At 43.9% G+C, this 21,507-nt stretch overlaps 1 protein-coding gene across 1 annotated transcript in view; it reads right to left on the bottom strand.

Annotated features, from left to right (window-relative positions):
- The window catches only part of ITPR3 (inositol 1,4,5-trisphosphate receptor type 3), a 510,867-nt gene that overhangs the window by 25,025 nt on the left and 464,335 nt on the right, over positions 1 to 21,507 (bottom strand). The window contains exons 48-51 of the mRNA XM_069633522.1: positions 13,182 to 13,374; positions 11,996 to 12,121; positions 6,278 to 6,450; positions 745 to 909 (exon numbers count right to left, since the gene is read on the bottom strand). Coding sequence (XP_069489623.1) covers positions 745 to 909; positions 6,278 to 6,450; positions 11,996 to 12,121; positions 13,182 to 13,374 — 657 coding nt within the window. The remainder of the gene's footprint in view (positions 1 to 744; positions 910 to 6,277; positions 6,451 to 11,995; positions 12,122 to 13,181; positions 13,375 to 21,507) is intronic.

The following is a 21,507-nucleotide window of genomic DNA, read 5'->3' on the forward strand; positions in this document are numbered from 1 at the left end:
GGTTAACACGTTTTTCGGCCTCTGGCCTTTTTCAAAACCGTACATCTTCACTAGTGTTTTAGCTTGGATCATTTTATTGCCCAATTATCCTATATGTTTTTCCTCTGCCAGAAAATATTGTGCAATGACTTCATTCCACGGTATTGACTAATTTGTAAAACAATGCAACTTTTACACCAAAAACGTCTTCATGTAATTTTAGGAAAATAAGATAGATTTGGACAGATTTTGATAGTTACTTTTTGTGAATACTTTCTCTGTTAAACCTTTGCGGTTGCGCACTTCGTAACAGGTGCTCTATTTGATAACTGCACATTCACGTAGACACCCACTGACCCGCTCCTTCCAGGTGATTCACTGCATTGTCTGTTTCATTGTATGTGCAATTTGCCTCATTTCCTGTGTGCCCAGTCTTACTTCCATACAAAATTCTCATTTTGGAAATCAGGAATTCATCTTTTGTGAATCCCATGCACACGTTACACAATTTTCACCATTTACCAGGTGGAATGACCACTTAGAACTGGAATTCTTTTTCTTTTTCCAATCGGCCCTATAGAGCCGTAATCCTTATGGATTCACAAGGACACTTTACTATGACTCTCCCACACTTGCCCCATATAGTATTCAAAATACTTGCTCATAAGGCTGCACACATGCCCTACAAATTAAAAGATATTAACTGCTATTAGAAGCGTATTTTTTCAAAATATGAGTCCCTCAGTTTGGGCTAGAAAGACATACCAAGATGCTGTAGAAAAGTTCATGCACGAAGATGCCGAAGACGCTGGTCAGGATGTAGCCGACGTGGTAGAGGAATTCCATGTCCATGATCATTGCCTTGTAGCCTCGGATGAAGGTGCCGCGGTTCCCCACAAAACTGACCACGAACACGATCTTATTGGTCAGCTGAAGAGCAATGAAACAAGACAACAATGAGACAAATTGGTCGAGAGATGAGAGAGAGAGCGAGAGAGAGAGAGAGAGAGAGAGAGAGAGAGATACCAGTAAGGGGCAAAAAGGGAAGCAAATTAGTGTGTAGCAGTAAGGGGCAAAAAGGGAAGCAAATTAGTGTGTATGAGAGAAATAGGATTTGTTTTGGGGGTGAAAACATGAAACATGTTGATTTGACAGCACGCAGTGAGTGTTAGTATATGCAGCGAGGGAGATAGACGATGGTAGTGTCAAAGTTAGAGGCAGTTTTGGGGGTAAAATACTGCAGTAGGAAATAGGTTTTGGGACAGTGAAGAGATTTAGGGATGAAATGTAGGGGATGAAAAGAGGAACGTTGAAGGGTAGGTCATATAGGAAGAATTATGTGCTGAGAGGTGTAACAAAAATTGCCTAGACAAAGGCAAGAGTCGTAAAATGAAGATGGGAGGGAAGAAGTAAATGGAAAGCATTGTGGGGGAGTGATTTAAAGGGCAAGATGCAACACACAAATACAAATGAAGGATGAAAAAGAGATATGATCGTGAGAGAAATTTTAAAAAAAGAAATCGAAATTATACTTTGCTTTTTGAACATACAAATGTAAAGACAACTGTTTTAAATGACATTTATAGATGTTTTGAAAGATTTTAGGCAAATCATCAAATTTCTTTTTCATACGCGTGATGATTTCTTGTTGAAAACCGATATTGCGAAAAACGCACATTGCCCGGTACCATGTGACACTATCCTGCAAAATATCAATGTACAAACCAGACTCAGACTTCAGCCCTAAGGTCCAGACCCTGATCATCTCGCACCTGAGCAGTGCCTGTTCCCCTGTTCACTGGCAACCCCATGAATTGATGATCGTGCTGGATAAGATACCACACACAGTTGGCAGCTTCTTAAAAGGCCTGTCTACAAGAGGCCAGTGCTAAGCGTGCAAAGAGAACGCTCGGTTGTCTTCCCTTATCAGGCGCAGAGGTCTGCAATGTGTGGCTCTCCTGATGTTTGGGACTACGACTCCATGATCCCTCCCCATTGACCATGCTGACAAGATATGGGAGTTGCGTTCCAATGCATCTGAGGAGCTTAAGGTTGCAGACCCCTCTTATACTACTCTCTTCCACTACAAATAAATGACCTACACTCATCAACAGCACAGGTTTCGCATCTGCCTCGCCCTCTATCCCACTAATGACCCCTGAGCCCCTTTTCTTGCATAGCCACACCCAGCAAGGCCAACAAAACTGGTAGAACTGTGCTATTCAAGGCCACTTTACATTACATGTTTAAATGGTGCTGAATCACCTGTTAAGGAGTAACTAGGAAAACACCTGCCCATCTGGCAGAAACCCTCAACATCCCAGAGGTCAACGTAGATATAGAATCGACAACGGGGTAGTAGCTGAAAATGCATGAAAGCAAAAACTAGAAAACAAATCTTCCCTAAAGATGCTTCTAGGATATGGAGCAATTTCCCACACACATAGGACTGGTCTCATCAGTCATACAATTCAGAAGACATTTGAAGATGCACTTCTACAAAGAACACCTGCAGGCAGCTACCATCACCCGCCTCCCAAAGCCACCACCTTGTACTCAGTCCTGAATCATTCCCTTTCCATGAGTAGACCTATTCTCTATTCCTTTGTACGCTGCTTGCTCTTCTTATTAGCTAGGTTGGCACTCTGTAGATTCACAACTCTTCTGGTGGTGTGGAGACAATTGTCTGAAGGAGAGACTGCCGCCAGTCAGCCTGTGTGGGCCAGCAAAGCTTCAAATCCCCTTTGTGCTGCATTCCAAACCTTGAAGATACCTCCTCACTCACTTAAAAGTAGTCTAGTAATCTGATCTGCTGGATCATCAAACAGTCCTTTTAGTCCTGATCCTACAGTACATTTTCTGGAACGTGACCAAAGGAGCCGTCAGAAACCTGTTCCCTCCCATGGCGGGCACCTTCAGCCACCTGCTCTTGTTCCAAATGGACTTCTTTAAAGACTTGTTTGAAGACAAGTATCTCTGGCCAGACCTTGCTCAAATGATGACACACTTTAATGTGTGAGGAATATGACCATCTGCACAGGGAGTGAGCGCATGTCTGGACTTTTTTGAAATTTTGTAAGAACTGGAATGATGGGAGATCAACCTCAGAAAATGTGTGGGGTCAATCCACACACATTTACCTATGCTCACCGCACAACAAACTCATAGCCAAGTATACTCTGGGGGGACACAGCCTACAGGCGCAGTCCTCCCTGTCACATTTAGCTGGAACGTGACAGCCAAGGGTACATCAAAGAATCTCAGGAAGGTGGCAGGCAACACCTTCTTACTGACATGGCCAGCCTAATTAAATATCTAAGGCTCCATGGATCCGCCCTGTTCTATGGACATGGCCGCGCTTTTCATGTGCAGGCCGCATAGGCCTGCAATGCCTGACTGGCTCTTCTACATAATACAGCCAATCTCTTGATCTTCCGGAAACAGTTGAAGACCTTTCTGTTCTCATAATGTTCTGATCCAGCTGGTAGTATTAGATAGGGCTCTATCCTCCTTCATGGTGCCTGGATGCCCTCAGGCTTTGGCGCCTTATAAATAAAATATCATAACAAATAACATAACATGTCTACATTCTGTCTGGTAGCAGTGCATACTGATGAGAGTTAAATTAAAGCAGGCCTGCAAAGAGGCTTGGTCACAGAACTAACACAAGGGATAGGAAATTAACACCTCTTTGATATGCAATGTGTCAACTTAAAACTAGCTCCCACTCCTCTGTATGAAGGGCATTGAATGTCATGTCTGGGGCAACGGTTTACAGTAGGTAAATCCTGCAGGGAACCCCTTTCAGAGGGAAGAAGTATGTGATTTGATGGAGACAGAATATGTTCTTGCCACACACTTCAAGGGACACCTGGGCTTGATCAGGAGTCACAGATATTTCAATTAACCAGAGAAGCATTTTGATCCACAACGGATAGGAAGATGGGTGGGGCTTAATAGTACATGTTGTCACCCCTTACCTTTCCTGTTGCAAAGCACTCTGGTTATGACCTCACGCATAACAAAAGATTGTTGGTGGGGACCCAGGATTCGTTTATTAAGGTAGGCTTAGCCTGCACCAATCGCTGGGTCCCATTGGCTTTAAAAGAGGACCGAGTCCCTCACTTAGCAGATCATCCAACGACTTCAAAAGGAGTAAGAAGGACTCATTTGGACCCTGGCTGACGAGACCGTCTGCCTAACAGCTTCCTCCAGTGAAGGAAGGCCAGGATTTCCAAGAGGGAAGCAGGATCCCTCCCCTTAACATCTCAGGGAACAAAGGGGATACCAAACTCAGAGGACCTGGTCAGCAGCTCCAGAACTGTTACCCAGCCAGCACACAGCGTGCCCTGATAGGTTCTGCCAGCAGGTGCTGCCAGCAAGCTTCTTAAGTGGGTAGTGGCAGAGAGTCTCTGAACAAAGGATAAGGCTGTTGCCTGCAAACACTCTAATCAGTTTTGGGCCGTCCACCTTAAAGGACGACATGAGCACTATGAAGAAGTTAGGAGTGCCACAACAAGCATCAACCAGCATCCATCTTTCAAGGACATTTTCGAGGCTGTCGAGCCCTCGAACCGCAACCGGCTGCACCACTGTCTGTTATCATGCTGCAGTTACTAAAGCCGAAAGCCGTCTGACGCCTCGACCAGCATTCCAGATACTCCAACCAGCACAGAGACAATAATTCTTGACCCCGAGGTGCCATGTAGGCCAGCCTGCAGCCGTCCGTCCAGCCTCACTTGCCGAACTGCCTGCCGCCTGATACCCGCGGCTGTCTCCCTTCTTGGACTCTGTCGCAGGAGCTGCAAAGCGTCCTGGAACCGACTCAATGCTGTTGAGCATCAAGATCATCTCAAGTCCCAGGTACATTGTGGTTCTATCCCCCTGGTCCTTCTCTGAAGGCCCCTAGTGACATTTACAACCCCTTTCTTTCTTGGTGCTGAAACCAAATAACCTTGAACAGTTAAGACTGATTGCTTTACCCACTAACCTCCTGTCAGTATTCATAGTGCATCCCTTTCCTTCGTGAAACGGTCTATCCTCTGTGTTCCTTTACAGGGTGAGTTGTATTTTGTAGTGTGCTAGAAATGTCTGTTGAAATAATAATGTATTTATTTATTTCTTTTATAAAGCACACAAATAACCCAGAGGCATTGAGGCACTGATATTTTCATACAACCTGGGCTGGACAGTCCCTTTTTATCATAGGGTAATAATTGTATTTTCGGTGTGATGCAACTAACCAACGATCCACGACCTTGCGGGGATAAGCCTGCCGGTCTGTCCATGTTACAAAAATGTGACAAGGAGGTTTAGAATGTACTTGTGTTACTAATCGGTTTGGATCCCTTCGTCTGGTGTACTAGAGGTGTGGGGCTGATTGATGCTTTAGAAACCGATATTCCTCCCTGGACCACAGGTGCCCCGGAAGTTGATTCGTCACACCAGGTGTTTTTGTACATGCTCAAATAGAACTACCAATCTCTCTCATGAAGGTTATTTGGGGGCTTCACCAATGTTTACAGGGCCCTGGAATGGATGGCAAGCTAACATGTCTATGCTCAGAATGCCATCTTTACAAATATTGAATGTAATAGCCAACAAAAGGTGGTACATGAGCCCAGTGGATTCATGTGACCAAAATGCATCGACCACAGATGACATTGCCTTTTTGCAATTCCACCAAATGCCACCATTCTCTGGAGGAATCCACTTGAACGAATAAATGCAGGGAATGGTCCCTATACCCATTTACACTTTGCGAACTGTCTGGAGCAGGAGTAAAATGTTTCAAGCTATTAGCCAGACATAAAAAGTAATCTGCCCCCTCAGTCCTCCACGTGCAAACATCACATCATGTCTTACTCGCCAGAGTATCCATCAGTATCCTCCTGTTGAGGATGCGAGGGGATCGCAAGTGCTCATGTCTGAAATCAACTGTACGGATCATAACTCCATACATTTTTCTCTGTAAGTGGAGCACACAACTTGGTTTCTGAGGCACCTTTGAATGGCACTTTGAATACAACACAGCTAAATGTATAAATGCAGAAATTACAATAAATAATACTGACGAGAGACTACAAAAATGGAGAACTCCCCCGGCACTATGTCTCTCGGTACCGCAAATCCCATATTCTGGATTGACAAGTAATTATCAGAGACAAAATGTGAAGAAACGATAGGGCGACTGGACCTATAACACCATGTCATTGTCTTCCTCAGGAACAGTCTTGTAGGGTTGCTTTTCTTAATGCTAATACATATGATGGATGGTGAAGCGAGCAACAGCACTTACGTTCAGGGCGCCAAGCAAGTTCAGCGTGGGGCCAATGCCCAGGTAGTATACAGAGCGTAAAATCAGAGCCACGATGAGGGGCCGTAGACCATACCGCCGGGTGAACAGTGACATCACGGAGAAGCCGATGAGCATCCAGAAGAACACAGTGGTCAGGGGGGAGTCCAGCACTCCTGGGGAAGAAAAGAAACAATCAGAAAATCCCACTTAGCTTACAAGGGTCATCTTCAACATGCAATAGGAATATGAAAATGCCTAAAAATATCTTAAGAATGGCACGCCATCCACATCATCCAAATATGTCTCCGAAATTCTACAATCTTACAGGCAGGAAGAATTACACCGAGAGAATTTATCTTCGCTATATGTTTTGAATTGAAATATCATCTGTCAGCAAGACGCCATTGTTTTTGCAAGTAGAATATTATAGTGCAGAGTTAAGGTGCGCAGCTAGTTCAATAGGAAACCCGAAAATGTAATTGCTAATAACCCAGATGGGACATTATGGGATTGATATGTTAATAAATTAAAAAGTTATGAAGAAAGCAAAAAAATGTGGTTTTCGGCCTACTCCCATTAATTTTTCCCATTGAGAAAAAGTAGAAATGTCTGGGCCGTGCAGGGCAAAAACTGCTGGATGGAATTGGACCAAATAAGGAACAACTTGGACACAAAGGGCCTCATTACGAGGCTGGTGCTGACGGAATGAAGGGGGCCGGTACGGGACCGGCCCCCTTCATTCTGTCAGGGCCAATTACGGGCTTCCCTTTGTGGGACCCAGATCGGACACCTGGTAAAACCAGGCGTCCTTTCCGGGTCCCGCGAGGGGAAGAGGGAGGTAACAATGGGACACTCGTAATGTGCCCGTTGTTATCTCCATACCCATTCCCATTGAGCCCTATGGGGGCTCAAATGTGAATGGGGAATGGTTCCTGCAAGGAGGAATTACCGGGTCATCCTAAGTCGGAATGACCCGGTTATTCCTCATTGCAGGAACCCGGTAAAGGAGCCCAGTTTGGCGGCAGCCATGGAGCTAATAGCTCCATGGCTGCCTCCAAACTCGTAATGAGGGCCAAAGCATTGACTCTATTTCCGGGAGGTGTCTGGGGTTATTCCCTTCAGTAGGTTTTACAATATTTGACGGGTAAAGGGATGCCTCCTTCTCCCAAAATGATAGCTGCTTTTTTTCCTATGGTGCTTTGCAGCAGAGGCTTTTCAGAAATGGAAAAGATGCCATTGAGTTTTTGTTCGATGCAAGATGTAACCACAGTAATTCCGGGGTTAGATGAAAACGAAAAGTGGGAAAAAAGCGATTTGGAGAAGGAAAAACATCAGATAGAGGTTGGGAGGGGAAAGAACAACATGTGAAATGGGGGATGTAGGGGTGGTGAGGGGACAGACAGAGTTACAGTTCAAATGTTTTCGCAGAACTGTGGGTATGCAACCAATCCTGAATTGACTCTGACGCCCTCTGTAACTAAGCTTCCCATGTAACAGCACCTCGATGCCCCCGGGCTGTTTGTGCGCTATATAAATCTAAATAAATAAAATACTGCGAGATAACCGTGGCTACAACAGAAAACGCAAGTGGGACTGAAAGCTCATCACACAAAACAAAGAGGGATAGGGGGTAACAGGAGAGGGTTAGGTAGGGAAAAAGCACCTGAGGGAATTGGGGGGAACAATGACAAGATGTGGGCGTGGCATTTGGTTAATGCTTTTGTGGGCAGCGAAGTGGTTTGGATTTTTCGATCGTTTTCAGGCAACCGTGGTTATACCGGGGGATAAGTGTGGTTGTGGGTAGTTCTTTGCAGATAACCACAGGTTATTGGGTTTGGAAAAAATGACATTTTACAGGTACAGCGGGAATGGGAAAAGAGTTTATTTTTTTATTTTTTTTATTTTAGAGCTGCAACATGTAAAATTAAACCTATTGGTGTAACATGGACAGTTACCAGCCATGGCTAGTGGGCCCTGAAGAAGTGTATTGGGGCAACATGTGAAGAGGACATGGCCTGTAGGTGGCACATGTACAGTGTCCATAGCTAGTAGGCCCTAAAGAAAGCTATTGGTGGGACATGTGCAGTGGTCATGGCGGAAGGCAGTGGCCGTAAGTCTTGGCTAGTGGGCCCGAAAGAAATGTATTTGGGCAACATGTACAGTGGCCACGGCCGAAGGTCATGGCTAGTGGGCCCTAAGGAAACCTATAAGTGGAACATGTTCTGTGGCGACAGCCAAAGGCCAATGGCTTTGAATAAACTATGGTATAACACTTTTCAAATTCACAGGAAAAAACCTTCGTTAAGTTGCAGTTAAGGTGATCAGATTTAACACAACAAAGCCCTTGAAATTCATCGGATGTGGGAAGGGATGATCATCTTAACTCTGCGTTCCCCCGTTGCAAGGTCCTTCAGCACATACATAACAGATGGGATTCACAATGACAACCAAATTTAGAGGCCGAGAAGATAGCTCAGTGGGTTGAGCGCTATATAAATAACACATGATTCGATCCAAGGAGTCATTAACGGGGGGACGCGAGTTAAGATGATAATGAATTGCAAGGGTTTTGTTGTGTTAAGTCTGTTCACCGTAACTAAATTTTTCCAGTAAAAAAAATATATATATGATATACGTTGGACAGAATTCAACACTGGTTTGTTCAACTAGTAGATCCTCATTCCCATCTGTCAGGATTGATTGGGTTAGTAACAGTAACAAGATTAACATTGTGTCTTCAGAGCTGGCTGAGTTAGTTGGGCTTTCAGAACTGGCTGGGTTAGTACATAGAATTAACATTGTGCTTGCCCAAGTCAAGATGGAGTAAAAGAAACTTAATCTGATTGGTTAAAGGAACAATGATATGTTTGGTTTGCCTGATTGGTGGAGAGGACAATGGGTTTGATTCTTGGGAGGTGAGCAAGATTCTAAACTGCCTTTCATCCAGAGAAACTCAGTGGCTGGTTGTACATTAGTTAAGCTCCTTAAGTAAGGCCTTTTCAGAGTTCAGAAAATCCACCAAAGAAGTAAGAATTTCGTTTGCTGAACCAGTTTGAACAAGAAGTCATCAGGTGGGATCGTTCTTTTAAAGATTTTAAGATTGTCAAAGTGAACTTTAATTTTCTTGTAAAAGAAAACTTAAAGAGTTAACAAGTTTCAAATTCATTTGAGAAAAAAAGACATTTACAGTTAAAGTTATTATAAGGAAAACAAACTTGAAGATAGTGCGTAGGAGTTTAAAGTTTATTAACTGCGTGTAATGTTCTTCAAGACTGTTTGATGTGTGCGCGAGCTCGCAGGTCGTCGTTTACGTGTTTTTTGAAAGTGCGCGTGTATATTTTTAACGTGAAAGACTTTTCCTGAGAACGCGCGTGTGGTTTTGCGATAGAGCGCGTACCCAAAAGAATTGCGCGAGTGAATTTTAGCGCGTGTACATTTTTTACGTGAAAGATGTTTCCTGAGAAAGCGCTGTGGTTTTTGCGATAGAGCTTGTGCCCAAAAGAATTGCGCGAGTGAATTTTAGCGCGTGTACATTTCTTACGTGAAAGACGTCTCATGAGAAAGCGCGTGTTGGTTTGCGATAGAGCGCGAGTCCATTTTAAACAGCGCGTGTTATTTTTTATCGCGTTTACGTATTTTTTCACGCGCGCGGGTTTTGTAAAGAATCGCATGTGTATTTTAAACGCGAGGACAATTCTTCACGTCTTCTGATTTCACGTGTTTATCGCACAGGCTTATTAAGGAAGAAACTATACGTTCTTTGTGTAAATAAGGAAACAATTCACACGCAGAAAGAAAGCAGTATTCCAGGAAGTTAAAGAATATTATTTAAAGTAATTTATGCAAATGGAATTCAATACTTTCAGAGAAAGACTGCAATTTATGAAAGCATAGAAAACTACATAAGGTTAAAAGAACTTTGAAGTAAGAAGAATATCTAGTTCTGAAAAGATGTTGCAAAGTCACTTTAGGATTCTAAAGAGACTTGATTGGCTTGAACTATATGCACAACACAATATATATTTACAAGATATTCCACAAAGATTACTAACCTCTAAGTCTTTTACTGAGGTTTAAGAGGTAAAGAGTTTAGAGTTATTTAGAATAATTTTAGAAAAGAAGTTTTCTTATCATATAAGTAACCAGGTGTATTTGTTTACCACAGATACCAGAGCCTACCAGACGGTTGAAGGGCTGCAGTGTCTCCGTTGTTATTTTCTCCAAATTCCCCTTTCCCTTTCTTGGGGTTTTCAGCTCAGCTTATATTTAAGGGTTGAGAGGTGAACTCCTGGTGAGGGTCTGTGGGGCCAGCATCAGCTCCTGTGGAATTCAGTCAAGCCGGACCCTGACACCATCATTTACCAAATGTTCATCATATTATGGTTTCAAAATCTGAACACGGAAGACGTCGAGGACCAGCCATAATGGAGACTGGACGTTTCACCATCAGAGCTTAGTCCAGGCTAGATTGAAATGCCTTCGTCCTTATTGGGTGACGTGAGTCACCAACCATCAAAAGTGATCTTTTTATTTTTGCCAGTTGATGATTTTTACACTTAAAATGCGACTAACATTTGGTAAACAGTGCTATGCAGTCATGTGTGGGCTGTACAAGTTCAACGAACCACCGTAGACGCGTGTGAACCTCTTGTTATGTAAGAACGGGAAGTTGAAACCTATTTCAATGCCTAAAGTGAAGAACATGATGTTAGAGTAGATTAAAATGCTGTTCACGCAATGATGGGCACCAGCCATATTTATCGATCTCAGTACAGCAATACTTACCTTACAAGGGGATCTTCAAGCTGGCCCTCAAAGCATACATTTGAACACATATTTAAAACAAGGGCATCACAAGCCGGTCAAGTGGCACAGCGAGTAGAGCGCCCGCTTTGACACCCGTGCAGAGCCTGTTAACGCAGGTTCGAATCCCGGCGGGGCCAAACTCAGCCTTTCATCCTTCCGAGGTCGATAAATGAGCACCACACACCGTGGGTAATAATAAGCAGCGCTCAGATACCTGAGGGTTTGTAGCGCTATATAAAAGCCTAATTATTATTATTATTATTATTATCACTGTTCATTAATCAACATCTTAGGGCCTCATTACGAGGTTGGTGGGAACCCTGTAACACCGAATCTGGCGCCGGACTTCCCGGTGCCACCGGGATATTACAAGTACAGACGGCGCGGGAAGTCAGGCGCCCGGTTTTTTAAGTCCCCATTCCAATGGAGTCCGAGTGGGGAGACGGAAGCACCGGCACCGTTGCTAATGATGCTGGTGCTTCCGTGATGAATCTGCCACCGGGGACTGCTGCGCCTGCCAGCGTCAGACCTGTCGGGCGCAGCGGCCCCAGCAGGCAGACTCGTAGTGTGACGGTCCGGAAACAATTGTACTGGCGAGCGAACCGGCACCCTTGTTTCCAGACCGCCACACTTGTAATGAGGCTCTTAGTCTGATTCGAAATTTTGCATGTCCCTGTAAACCACACTAGCCCTTGAACATATGTCCCCCGAGTGCTGTTTTAGAGGTTTCACATTAGTAAGGTATCCTTCCTGTGTCTCTGGCGTGCTATGAATAAAGCAGACTTGTAGAGGTGTCATCTCAGTATACAACCTTAGCATGTGACTTCTCACAGAGACATACACTTGCCATCTTCGCGACATGATGCCCCATGATGGATTTACTCCTCGATGCTCCTCTGACATTTGACTTACCCATAGATGAAGCCTCCACGTACGGATAGAAGAAGGCGATTATGAGATTGATGAAGACCGCCAGGTTGAAAGAGATGGTACCCCAGAGCGTCATTCTACGGGAGAACCAGAACATGAGGGGCATACCTTAAAGAACGAGAGGAAGACAGTGGGAAAGGAGAGAATGAAACAAAGGAAGCAATTGATAGCATTACTTGACCAATAATGTTTCCAGTCCAATTGCCAGTGAACGTGCCCACATTGTCAAAACACCCCTGCGACCCTAGCAGAGTATCTGTGTCCTACGACGCTTGGGCGGAACCTAAACCTTTCTCTACTGACCAGTGTCTAGATGTGCGAACCATAACCAAATGACTTATTGTGACAATCTTTAGGTTCTCGGATACATTCAGTGATGATATCCCTCGTAGACCAATGTCGGATTCGAATATTGCGCGTTCGACTACTCGGGCACAATGCAGTGTGACAACGTAGCAGAAAAACTTGTGTGGCATTTAAAACACTTAGCAAGCAGAAAATAGACATCCATCTAAAGGCACCTCCAGCAGAGCTAACAAAATGTGCAAGAACTTCTTAAAAAGGTGGAAGAAAGCAACTACCAAGTTCAAATAAACATTATGTGACTTAGCCCTCTTCATTCAGCGTAAAAGATGGACTCAAGCCTCCCTGTGTGCAATGGACCAGTATATGCACCCAAGCGCAGCTTACATGAGAGCAGTAAAGCACCAAGTTTCACATACAGGGCTAATCTACTGCCAACATCCATAATACGACCTGATTCTTAGTCTCCTTCCACTGAAAAGCCAATAGCCACACAGCCTCCAAAATAACAGCCTGTGTCCCTCGCCCAATGTAAACCTGTAACTAGTGCAGGAAGTGTGCAACAAGTCCATGCCTCCTTTTGCAAGTCTATCTGGATTGAGAGATGCTGCCATGTCCTTGCTCCCCAGCATGGTTGATTGTTGATCCCCCAGGTGTGACACTAGACAGAAAACAAACAACTCAAAGCTAAGTGCTATAGGTCAATGGGAAGGTGTTGGGTTTAACAGAGGTAATTTAGTGGGAAAGCAACAAAAAGAGGCAGGTTAGGTTTCTCTACAGGGCCAAGGTCCTCAATCCTTCCCTCTCGCCCTTAGAGACTGCGTTCCTGAACCCTCATATGTACGGGGGGAATGGGGTGACTTACTGCGTAGCTTCCTCTGCCATTCCATCTCGTTGTGCAGGAAGTCAGACTGGTCGAAGAAGTCGCTGACTTTGCTGCCCTGCTCATCCTGTTCAGTGGTGGTGAAAACCCTGTGCTTGGTCTCGCCCGTGAGGAACTCGCAGATGTTCGGCACAGGAAAGACTATCTGCTCCATGGTACGGTCCAGCCGCACGATCTGCCACGGATGCAGAAAAAATAACCGGTTAGGATCTACTCCCAAACAACATAATCATCCATCATGTAAGCAGAACACTGTGGGGAAGAAGGAAAGGCCCACTGATGACACGTCACTAATAGCACCACGCTTTTACTTTTCTCCGACATATACACTCCATTTATGATACTCTGCTGCATTCTCTCTTCTTGATAACTACCACGTGGGGCTCCCAGTCATTGGACAACATCCACTTTCTCCATCCCCACGCTATGTTCTTATTTACTAGTTCAAATGCAGGACCCTGGAAGCTGCTTCATGCCTGAATCTACTAAAACAAACGTAATTATTGGCTGACCCAATCCACCTGCTACATACAAGGAATTTCACCACAATGTTCTCCTCTGTTGACGTCAATCAATCCAAATTCGATACCAAAAACACATGGGAGACAACAACCTCTGCATCTTCTTATTCGCTGTAGTAATTAAAATCTCTCCTACAGCCTTGATTCTTCAGTAATTGTCCAATCAATTCCTCATTCACAAGTGAAACACCTGCACTCCCAAAACACTCCACACCACCCACAAATGAATCTAGTCTGTGGTCCAAAAAACTAGATCTGCTCTCTACACTCGATCGAGATATTCCATGCTCCGTCAGTACCCAGCAACCCGGCATCACCCACCTGAAAAAATCACACACCTGAAAAAAGCCACCCACTGACGCTCTCACAACTAGCCCCAGAGAGCAGACCGGACATGAAGCCGATCCAAACCATGACCAGCCTGACTGCAGTTCCAGGAAACAAAAAAAGTCTGGCCTAAAGCTACCACTATCCTTCCCAATTCTGAACCTGGAACCAAAAGAAGCAGTTCAGCAGGAGTCTCAGAATGTTAAAGATTGCATCACTGCAACACACCAACCAACCTCAATGCACCACTGCAATACATCAAACAACCTCAATGCATCACCACAACACAACCAACCAACCTCAATGCATCACCGTAATCCATCACCGATACACATCAACCAACCTCAATGCATCATTGCAACACATCAACCAACCTCAATGCATCATTGCAACACATCAACCAACCTTAATGCATTATTTCAACACATCACCTAACCTCAATGCATTATTGCAACACATCACCCAACCTCAATGCATCACCGCAATACATCACCCAACCTCAATGCATCACTACAACACATCAACCAAACTCAATGCATCACTGCAACACATCAACCACTCTCAAGCCATCACCGCAACACATCAACCAACCTCAATGCATCACCCCAACACATCAACCAACCTCAATGTACACATGCCTCATCATACAAACATTCAACTCAAACCACATCTGCACAAATAGTGTATTTTTTAAATGTGCTCAGTAGGGCAAAAACACATCTGGGTCCAAATTGCTACTAGTGCCAAGGACGAGCATGCTCGTCCTTTTTGCATAGACTTGCATAATAGCCTGGCAGTTAATGGGTTACCATGAGACCAGACGGCACAGACAAAAACAAACAAAGGCAGTTATTTTCGTTCCTATTTTAATTTGTCCCAAAGAATTCCAGTGTAGCTGAAAGGTGCAATAACAAAGCGGGAGCACATTATACATAAAGGTGGCCAGAAAATCACTCCCCTCAATATGTTGCTGGAGGAAATGCAGATGCTTATTTGCTCGAAACTGCAACTTTTGGGTCCTAGCAGCAAACACGGGCACATTCGGAGAGCGAAGTGCATATAATTACCCTTTTTGCCAATTAGGGAAGTACTTTCATTCTATTAGCGCCCAGCCACAGACTGGGCGCTGAAAGCTGACTGTCTGTTGTCATGGAGAGAAACGCAGGGTCACTTTTGCAAACAAGAGCCTCTGATGCTCATTGGTGATGGCGCCAAAGCTAGAGGAAAGGAGGGCGCAGACCGAGTAGCAGAGTGAAGGCAAGGGAGACAGCCAGCTCCCCAGAAAAAAAGGTCAGTGTGAAAAGAGTACAAAGCAGGAGGCACAAGACGGGTGGCAGGCACAGGCACCATCACAATGTGTTTTACAATGCACATCTCTGTATATTTTGGGCACCGCTGGTTGCCTGACTACATGTTACATGGGCATGCAGACATATATATTGGGCACAGACAGAATGCAAGTGTGTCCATAAAATAGACTTTGGTAATTATTATGCACACCCAGCATGACAATGTTTCATAGTGGCAATACCAGCATACATTGGTCACAGCCAGCCTGAAAGAGTGTCCTTATACTGGACACATTCAACATATAAATGTTATTCATTAGCATTGCTAGAACATATAATATGGACACAAGCATAATAAGCGTGTGCTTTACAGTAGCACTGCTGGCTTATACTGTCGGCACAGGAATCATGGTACTTTATAGTGGCAACAAGCATCACGCTTTGGACAATTCTATGTATTGTTGGTGACCCGATGGGTATTGACCCTTTTCTGTGATAACATATCCAACCCATAGTTTTTATCCAGGTTTTTATCCAGGGTTTTGCAATAGATGTGCTCTCCAACCCATTAGTTGAAACATCTATATATATATATTCACTGAAAACTCTTTTTTAAAGGGACATAATGGTTAAGTTACAATAATTAAAACCTATGAAATTCAATGAAAAAATGTTGTTAAAGGGACATTATGGTTACAAGTTAAACTGAAAAACCTCAGAAATTCGCCAGTTATGGTAAGCTAAGCAACCATAACTCGTGCCACCACTGTGCACTCCTAAGTCTAACACCCAAGACATCAAAGACGATATCACAAATGTCATTGATGACATCACATCTGAAATTAATTTTTATGAAAAGTGCCTACAAGGGACTGAAACGGGGGATAAGGGCACAGCAGCCCAAGTTATCGGCCCGAGCAAAGGCGGGAGCGGATATAACGAGGGCTCCGGTCCATTATCCCCCTTTCCAGTCCCTGCAATGGGGGATGAAGGCCATTAGCACCCCGGGTTCCCAAAGCGGTAACTCGGGGTACTAAAAAAAAGGATTTTTTTCCTACAACGGGACGCGAGCAGCGTCCACTGTTGGAAGGAAAATCCTTTTCCAAGATGGCCACCATGTAAAGGGAAGGTGGGGCTCCCTACATAGTTCCTCTTCCCTTTCCATGGCAGCCTGCAGAAGGGGAATAGAGAACCCATGACCATATTACCACAAGCACATTTTTTTTCTTCCCTTTCAAACCTATCCCACTTTCGAATAACTTTACCACATAGCCGGTCCCAAGTGGAAATGGCCACTTTAACCCTATTGGTCATCCCTGGTGGTCATGGCCAGTAGCCAGATTGTCCGGTCCATGACCTTATGCCATGACTCGGACAATCTGGTCACTGTCCATGGCCACAGGCTATATACCTCAGTCACCAAAGGTATATGACAATTTTTTGTTCCTACAATGTGACACTTGTCAAAAAATAAAACACGGGCACATTTGCAAAACCATGCTGTAGGGTTCTTGCCAATGCTCCTTGCACAGTTTGCTGGTAAACCGCCCATGTTTTATTTTTTCAAAAGTGTCAAAATGTATGTACATACAATAATCATATAACTTAGCCCCCACTTGACAAAATCCATTCAGGCTTTGCAGAAACATTCAAGGTTGGGCCTATAATCTTTCGGCAAACTTTTGGCTACATTCGTTCAACAGCAACAAAGTTATACAGCATCTAAAAATTTTGAGACCCCCCTCCGATGTAGCCCCCTCTTGACAAAATCCCACCAAACTTTGCGAACACATTAATATCTAGATCTAAAATCTTTTTGCAAACTATTGTGCAGATTTGTCATCTAAAATCTTTTTGCAAACTATTGTGCAGATCCGTCAAATGGCACCACATATATAGGCATTTACAATATTTTCGGACCCCCCCTCGATTTTGACCCCTCTCGTCAGAATCCCACCAAACTTTGCAAAAACATTTATATCTAGATTTAAAATCGTTTTGCAAACCTGTGTGCAGATTTGTCAAATGGCAGCACATTTCTAAGCCAATATTTGGGGACCCCCCATCACAGGACTGCATCCGGACTGTTCACGGACTTCGGGGATGAAAAACACCAGTTCTGTTAGCTTTTAGCTTCTTACAGTCATATCCCATCCCATCCTCATCACCCTCACCACCCCAGAGATTGTTTGATTAGTTTGACAAGTGCAATGTTGTGTTTCTTAATTTGTGTTTACCGCAATTTTCCCGGACAACGGTGGCTGTCCGCGAATCCAACATGGCGGGCGTTTCCAAAAATCTGAGGCACTTCACGCTTTTCACCATCCAATAAGTGGGCGCGTCCAATGTCCGTGGACATCACGTCGCCCTCTAGGCCAATCGGATGGCTGTCTGCGGACTGAACAGGGAAGTAAGCCCGCGGACCGAACACAGATATCACACATTTTTTAACCTACTTTTAGAATGTTTTAAAAAACAAATACTGGATGGATTTACACCAAATATACAAAAGCACGCTTTGGGGACCAAGTCGCCACTCCTGCTGCAAATTTGATGAAAATCCATCCATTGGTTTGGGCTGTAGACATGAGCAAAAAAACAGAAATTTTGTGACCGCCCCCTGTAACTTTGACCCCTCCTTGTTGAAACCTCACCAAACTGCGCTGAATAAATCTGACGTGCCATATACTTTTTTTTCCTCCAAAGTTTGGTAAGGATTCGTCTCAGGGGGCCCCAGTTATAAGCCGCCCAAAAAGAGCTCTTCCTATGGGTTGAGCCGCTTAACCATAACTACAGGGCTGCTACTGCAGGTCCTGTAATAAAGCACTTAGGTATGTTTCCGTACTCAGCTGATTCAATTTATCAGTGTTAGGTTGCCCTCTGCTGTCCAAATTGAAAAGTGCACCTCTGTGTGCCTTTCCAATTCAACAACAGCTATCATTTTAACAAACCGAATGAGCACGGTTCTACATGATCACCTTCACCATCTACTTTCGTGAACATTAGGAATAATTTGAAGTTACTTCTTTCCACCCCCACTTCTCTTCACAAAGGGCACAGTGTTTCCAGTGTCATTTAACAGTTAATTACCGGCTCAATGGTCTCTAAAGAGTGAAACGCTGTAGGACGAATGCATTCTCACGAGCTAAAACTGAAAGTAGGTGCTGTAATTATGCTACTACGAAATCTGGAAGCGATCAGTGGTAATTCAGATATTTAAGAAGGGGGACAGATGAGACCTTATCAATTACTGACAGATTTTGATCTTTAACATATGTTAGAACAGCGTATGTGACACCGGGAATGGCTAGTGTTCTCAAGATTTCGTCTGGGAGGAGAACCTTCCATGTGCTGCTTCACTGCACTCAGTCACTTTGCTTACTTTAGGAACATTATTTATGCCTTTCAATGAAAACAATGTAATCCAGGATAGGCGTCCCAACCACGTAGACCCAGGGGAGTAACAGAACAATTAGCGAAAGAGAAAGGGGGGTTCACGTAAATCAAAGCATTGAGCAAATCAACAGGATCAATTGCTCTCTATGCAGGAGCTCAATGAGGGGATAGAACAGGTCAAGGAGAGTATAAAATCAATACATCTTTAATGTACACATATCCAATAACATTACACATGGTGCTGAAATCACAATAAAAACACAGTCAATAATGGACATTTCCAATTAAAGTGCATATTAGTCTAATAAGTGTCCTATAATGTAAAGTGAACACACTGTGCATAGAATAATTCTGAAACATATTGCACCAGAGGACGGCTCCAATCTCATCTCAAAGTGATGCCCAGTATATATTCAAAATCAAAATTATATAACCAAAGTAGGGCGACAAAAAAAGAAAAGACAGAAAAAGGATAAAGAAAAATACACAAAAATTATATATATATGTATATAGAGGGCACCATCCCCCGCCGGTCAAGACAGTCAATGTTTCCTGCGAAGTATTAACTGAAACTGATGCAATACTTGTCTCCAATCTGACCACAATAGTCGAATGAAAACAATTCACCTGCTGGCACTCAGGAAAGATGATGTTATGATTGAGGCAGACACAGTATAGAAGGAGACCACACCTTTGAGAGCGTTGACACAGAAGGTTTATTCAGTATTATCCTAAGACAACCCCCAGCCTCAGGTGGCTCCTGGCAGCTCACCTTCACTGGAGCCTCTAACGCTCCTCACATTCTTAAACATGAGCAATCACAAGTTTACTAGGATACTGTAACCAGGTGTGGATGTTCTAAGAACCACCAACCCTGGGATTATGTGATGTCATCTAAAGAGTCTAAGCTCTACAAGCTGAACCTGGAGTGAGAAAGAAGAGAGCTGAGTCCTCTCCTAACACCTCCCTTCTTTCTGAAAGGCAACAAATGAAAATAAGGCTTTACCTATTACTAAAATAAAATTGGATTTTGAACCATGTAAAAAAACACCAGGTGGACTCAACTAAATTAGTAACATAAACTTGTCAATGCTCATCTGCTTGTCTCCTCCTTACTCTTTGCACCGTTCTTGACAATTGCCACTCTTTCTTTATTCCATACAGCTCCACCCTCCACCAGTATAGATGAACCTAAATCCTTCACTACTAGCTTGGGTTCCAAAAACACAGGAGAATCTTTGCGTACCCTGGTTGGCAACTTAACTTTGATCCAATCACCTTCAGTGACAGTCAGAGTGCTGCAACAATTTATCCAATCATACCAACTCTTAGCTTTGCTACCACTCCTTTGCATTCTGTCCCTCACCCTTTCCACATCTACATCCACCATCCTCGATCTCTCCATCCATCCAGGACACATGTGGGTATTGGGCTTTCTTCCCCCTGACACTTCAAATGGGAACACACCCGTGATACTGTGTGGAGCTAGACGATACTGAAACGTTCTTTCCATTATCGTCCTGAACCAATCACCCCCCCCATAGCTACTGCAATCCTTATTGCTTCCAGAGTGTTCTATTGAATCTCTCGACACAACCATTCCCTTTGGGATGATAAAGTGCTGTGTTCACCTGTTCAACCCCATACTTCTTTAAAAATTCTCTAAATTCTTTAGACACCAATTGCGTGACATTGTCAGAAATTCACCCTTTTGGGAAACCTTCCCCCCAAAACAACTTTTCTAGAAACTGAATTATTTTGAAACTTGACATTTCCTTCAGGACACATACCTCTGGCCGTTTTGAAAGAAGATCAACAACCACTAGTAAATAAGTGTCTCTAGTGCCATGTATGTTAAAAGGCCCGAGCAAGTCCAGTGACACCTCATCCCATGGTAATTTGGGACTGTCTCGAACAACCATGGGAACCTTTTGAACTGTGAGACCTTTGTCTCCTTCTATTCATCCTGAGCAGGCCAAAACTTGAGCCTCCACTTCCTTATCTAATCCTGGTCACCAAAAACCGGCTCTCACTAGCCCCTTGGTTCTCGCCACTCCCAAGTGGCCCATATGAGCTAAATCAATAACAGCATTCCTCATACCAGTCGGCACCACTAATTGATGCCCACGATACAAATAGTTATTTTCTACCCATAACTCTTCCTTCACCTTTGCAAAACCTTCTGCACCAATTTATTGTCCTCTGAAACTTATTATTTACCATGTTGAGAATCTTCTCGTACACCTTATCCTCTTTACATGCAGCATCCCACTCAGTCCTCTGAATGCTATTCTGAACCTGGAAAATGTCCACCAAGACTTTACCTTGACCCATACCTCGCAAAACACTATTGCTTTGTTCAACACATCGACAGTGCATCTGCCACAATGTTGTTCTCACCAGAAATGTGTACCATCGTAAACCTTAAACCTTGCATGGAACTCACCCATTTCATTATGCTGCGAGATACACCCTCTAACACCTTCTTTGAAAATATGCTCACTAACGGTTTGTGGTCAGTGCCTATCACAAATTCTCTCCCCCCACAAGAACCTCCTGAATTTCTCTACTCCCCACACACATGCCAGAGTTTCCTTCTCTACTACTGAATACCTGGTTTCCGGGTCCTTAAGACTTCGGGAGGCAAACACAATTGTATGTAGTCCTACTCTGTCCTGTTGCATCAAGACTGCACCAAGTCCATGATCACTGCCATCAACAAAAGGAATTGTCTCCCTACCTTCTTCAAATCCTGACAGGATGGGAGCATTAACC

The sequence above is a fragment of the Ambystoma mexicanum genome, chromosome 13 (assembly GCF_040938575.1).
Source record: "Ambystoma mexicanum isolate Mex_15411 chromosome 13, UKY_AmexF1_1, whole genome shotgun sequence".
Taxonomy (NCBI): domain Eukaryota; kingdom Metazoa; phylum Chordata; class Amphibia; order Caudata; family Ambystomatidae; genus Ambystoma; species Ambystoma mexicanum.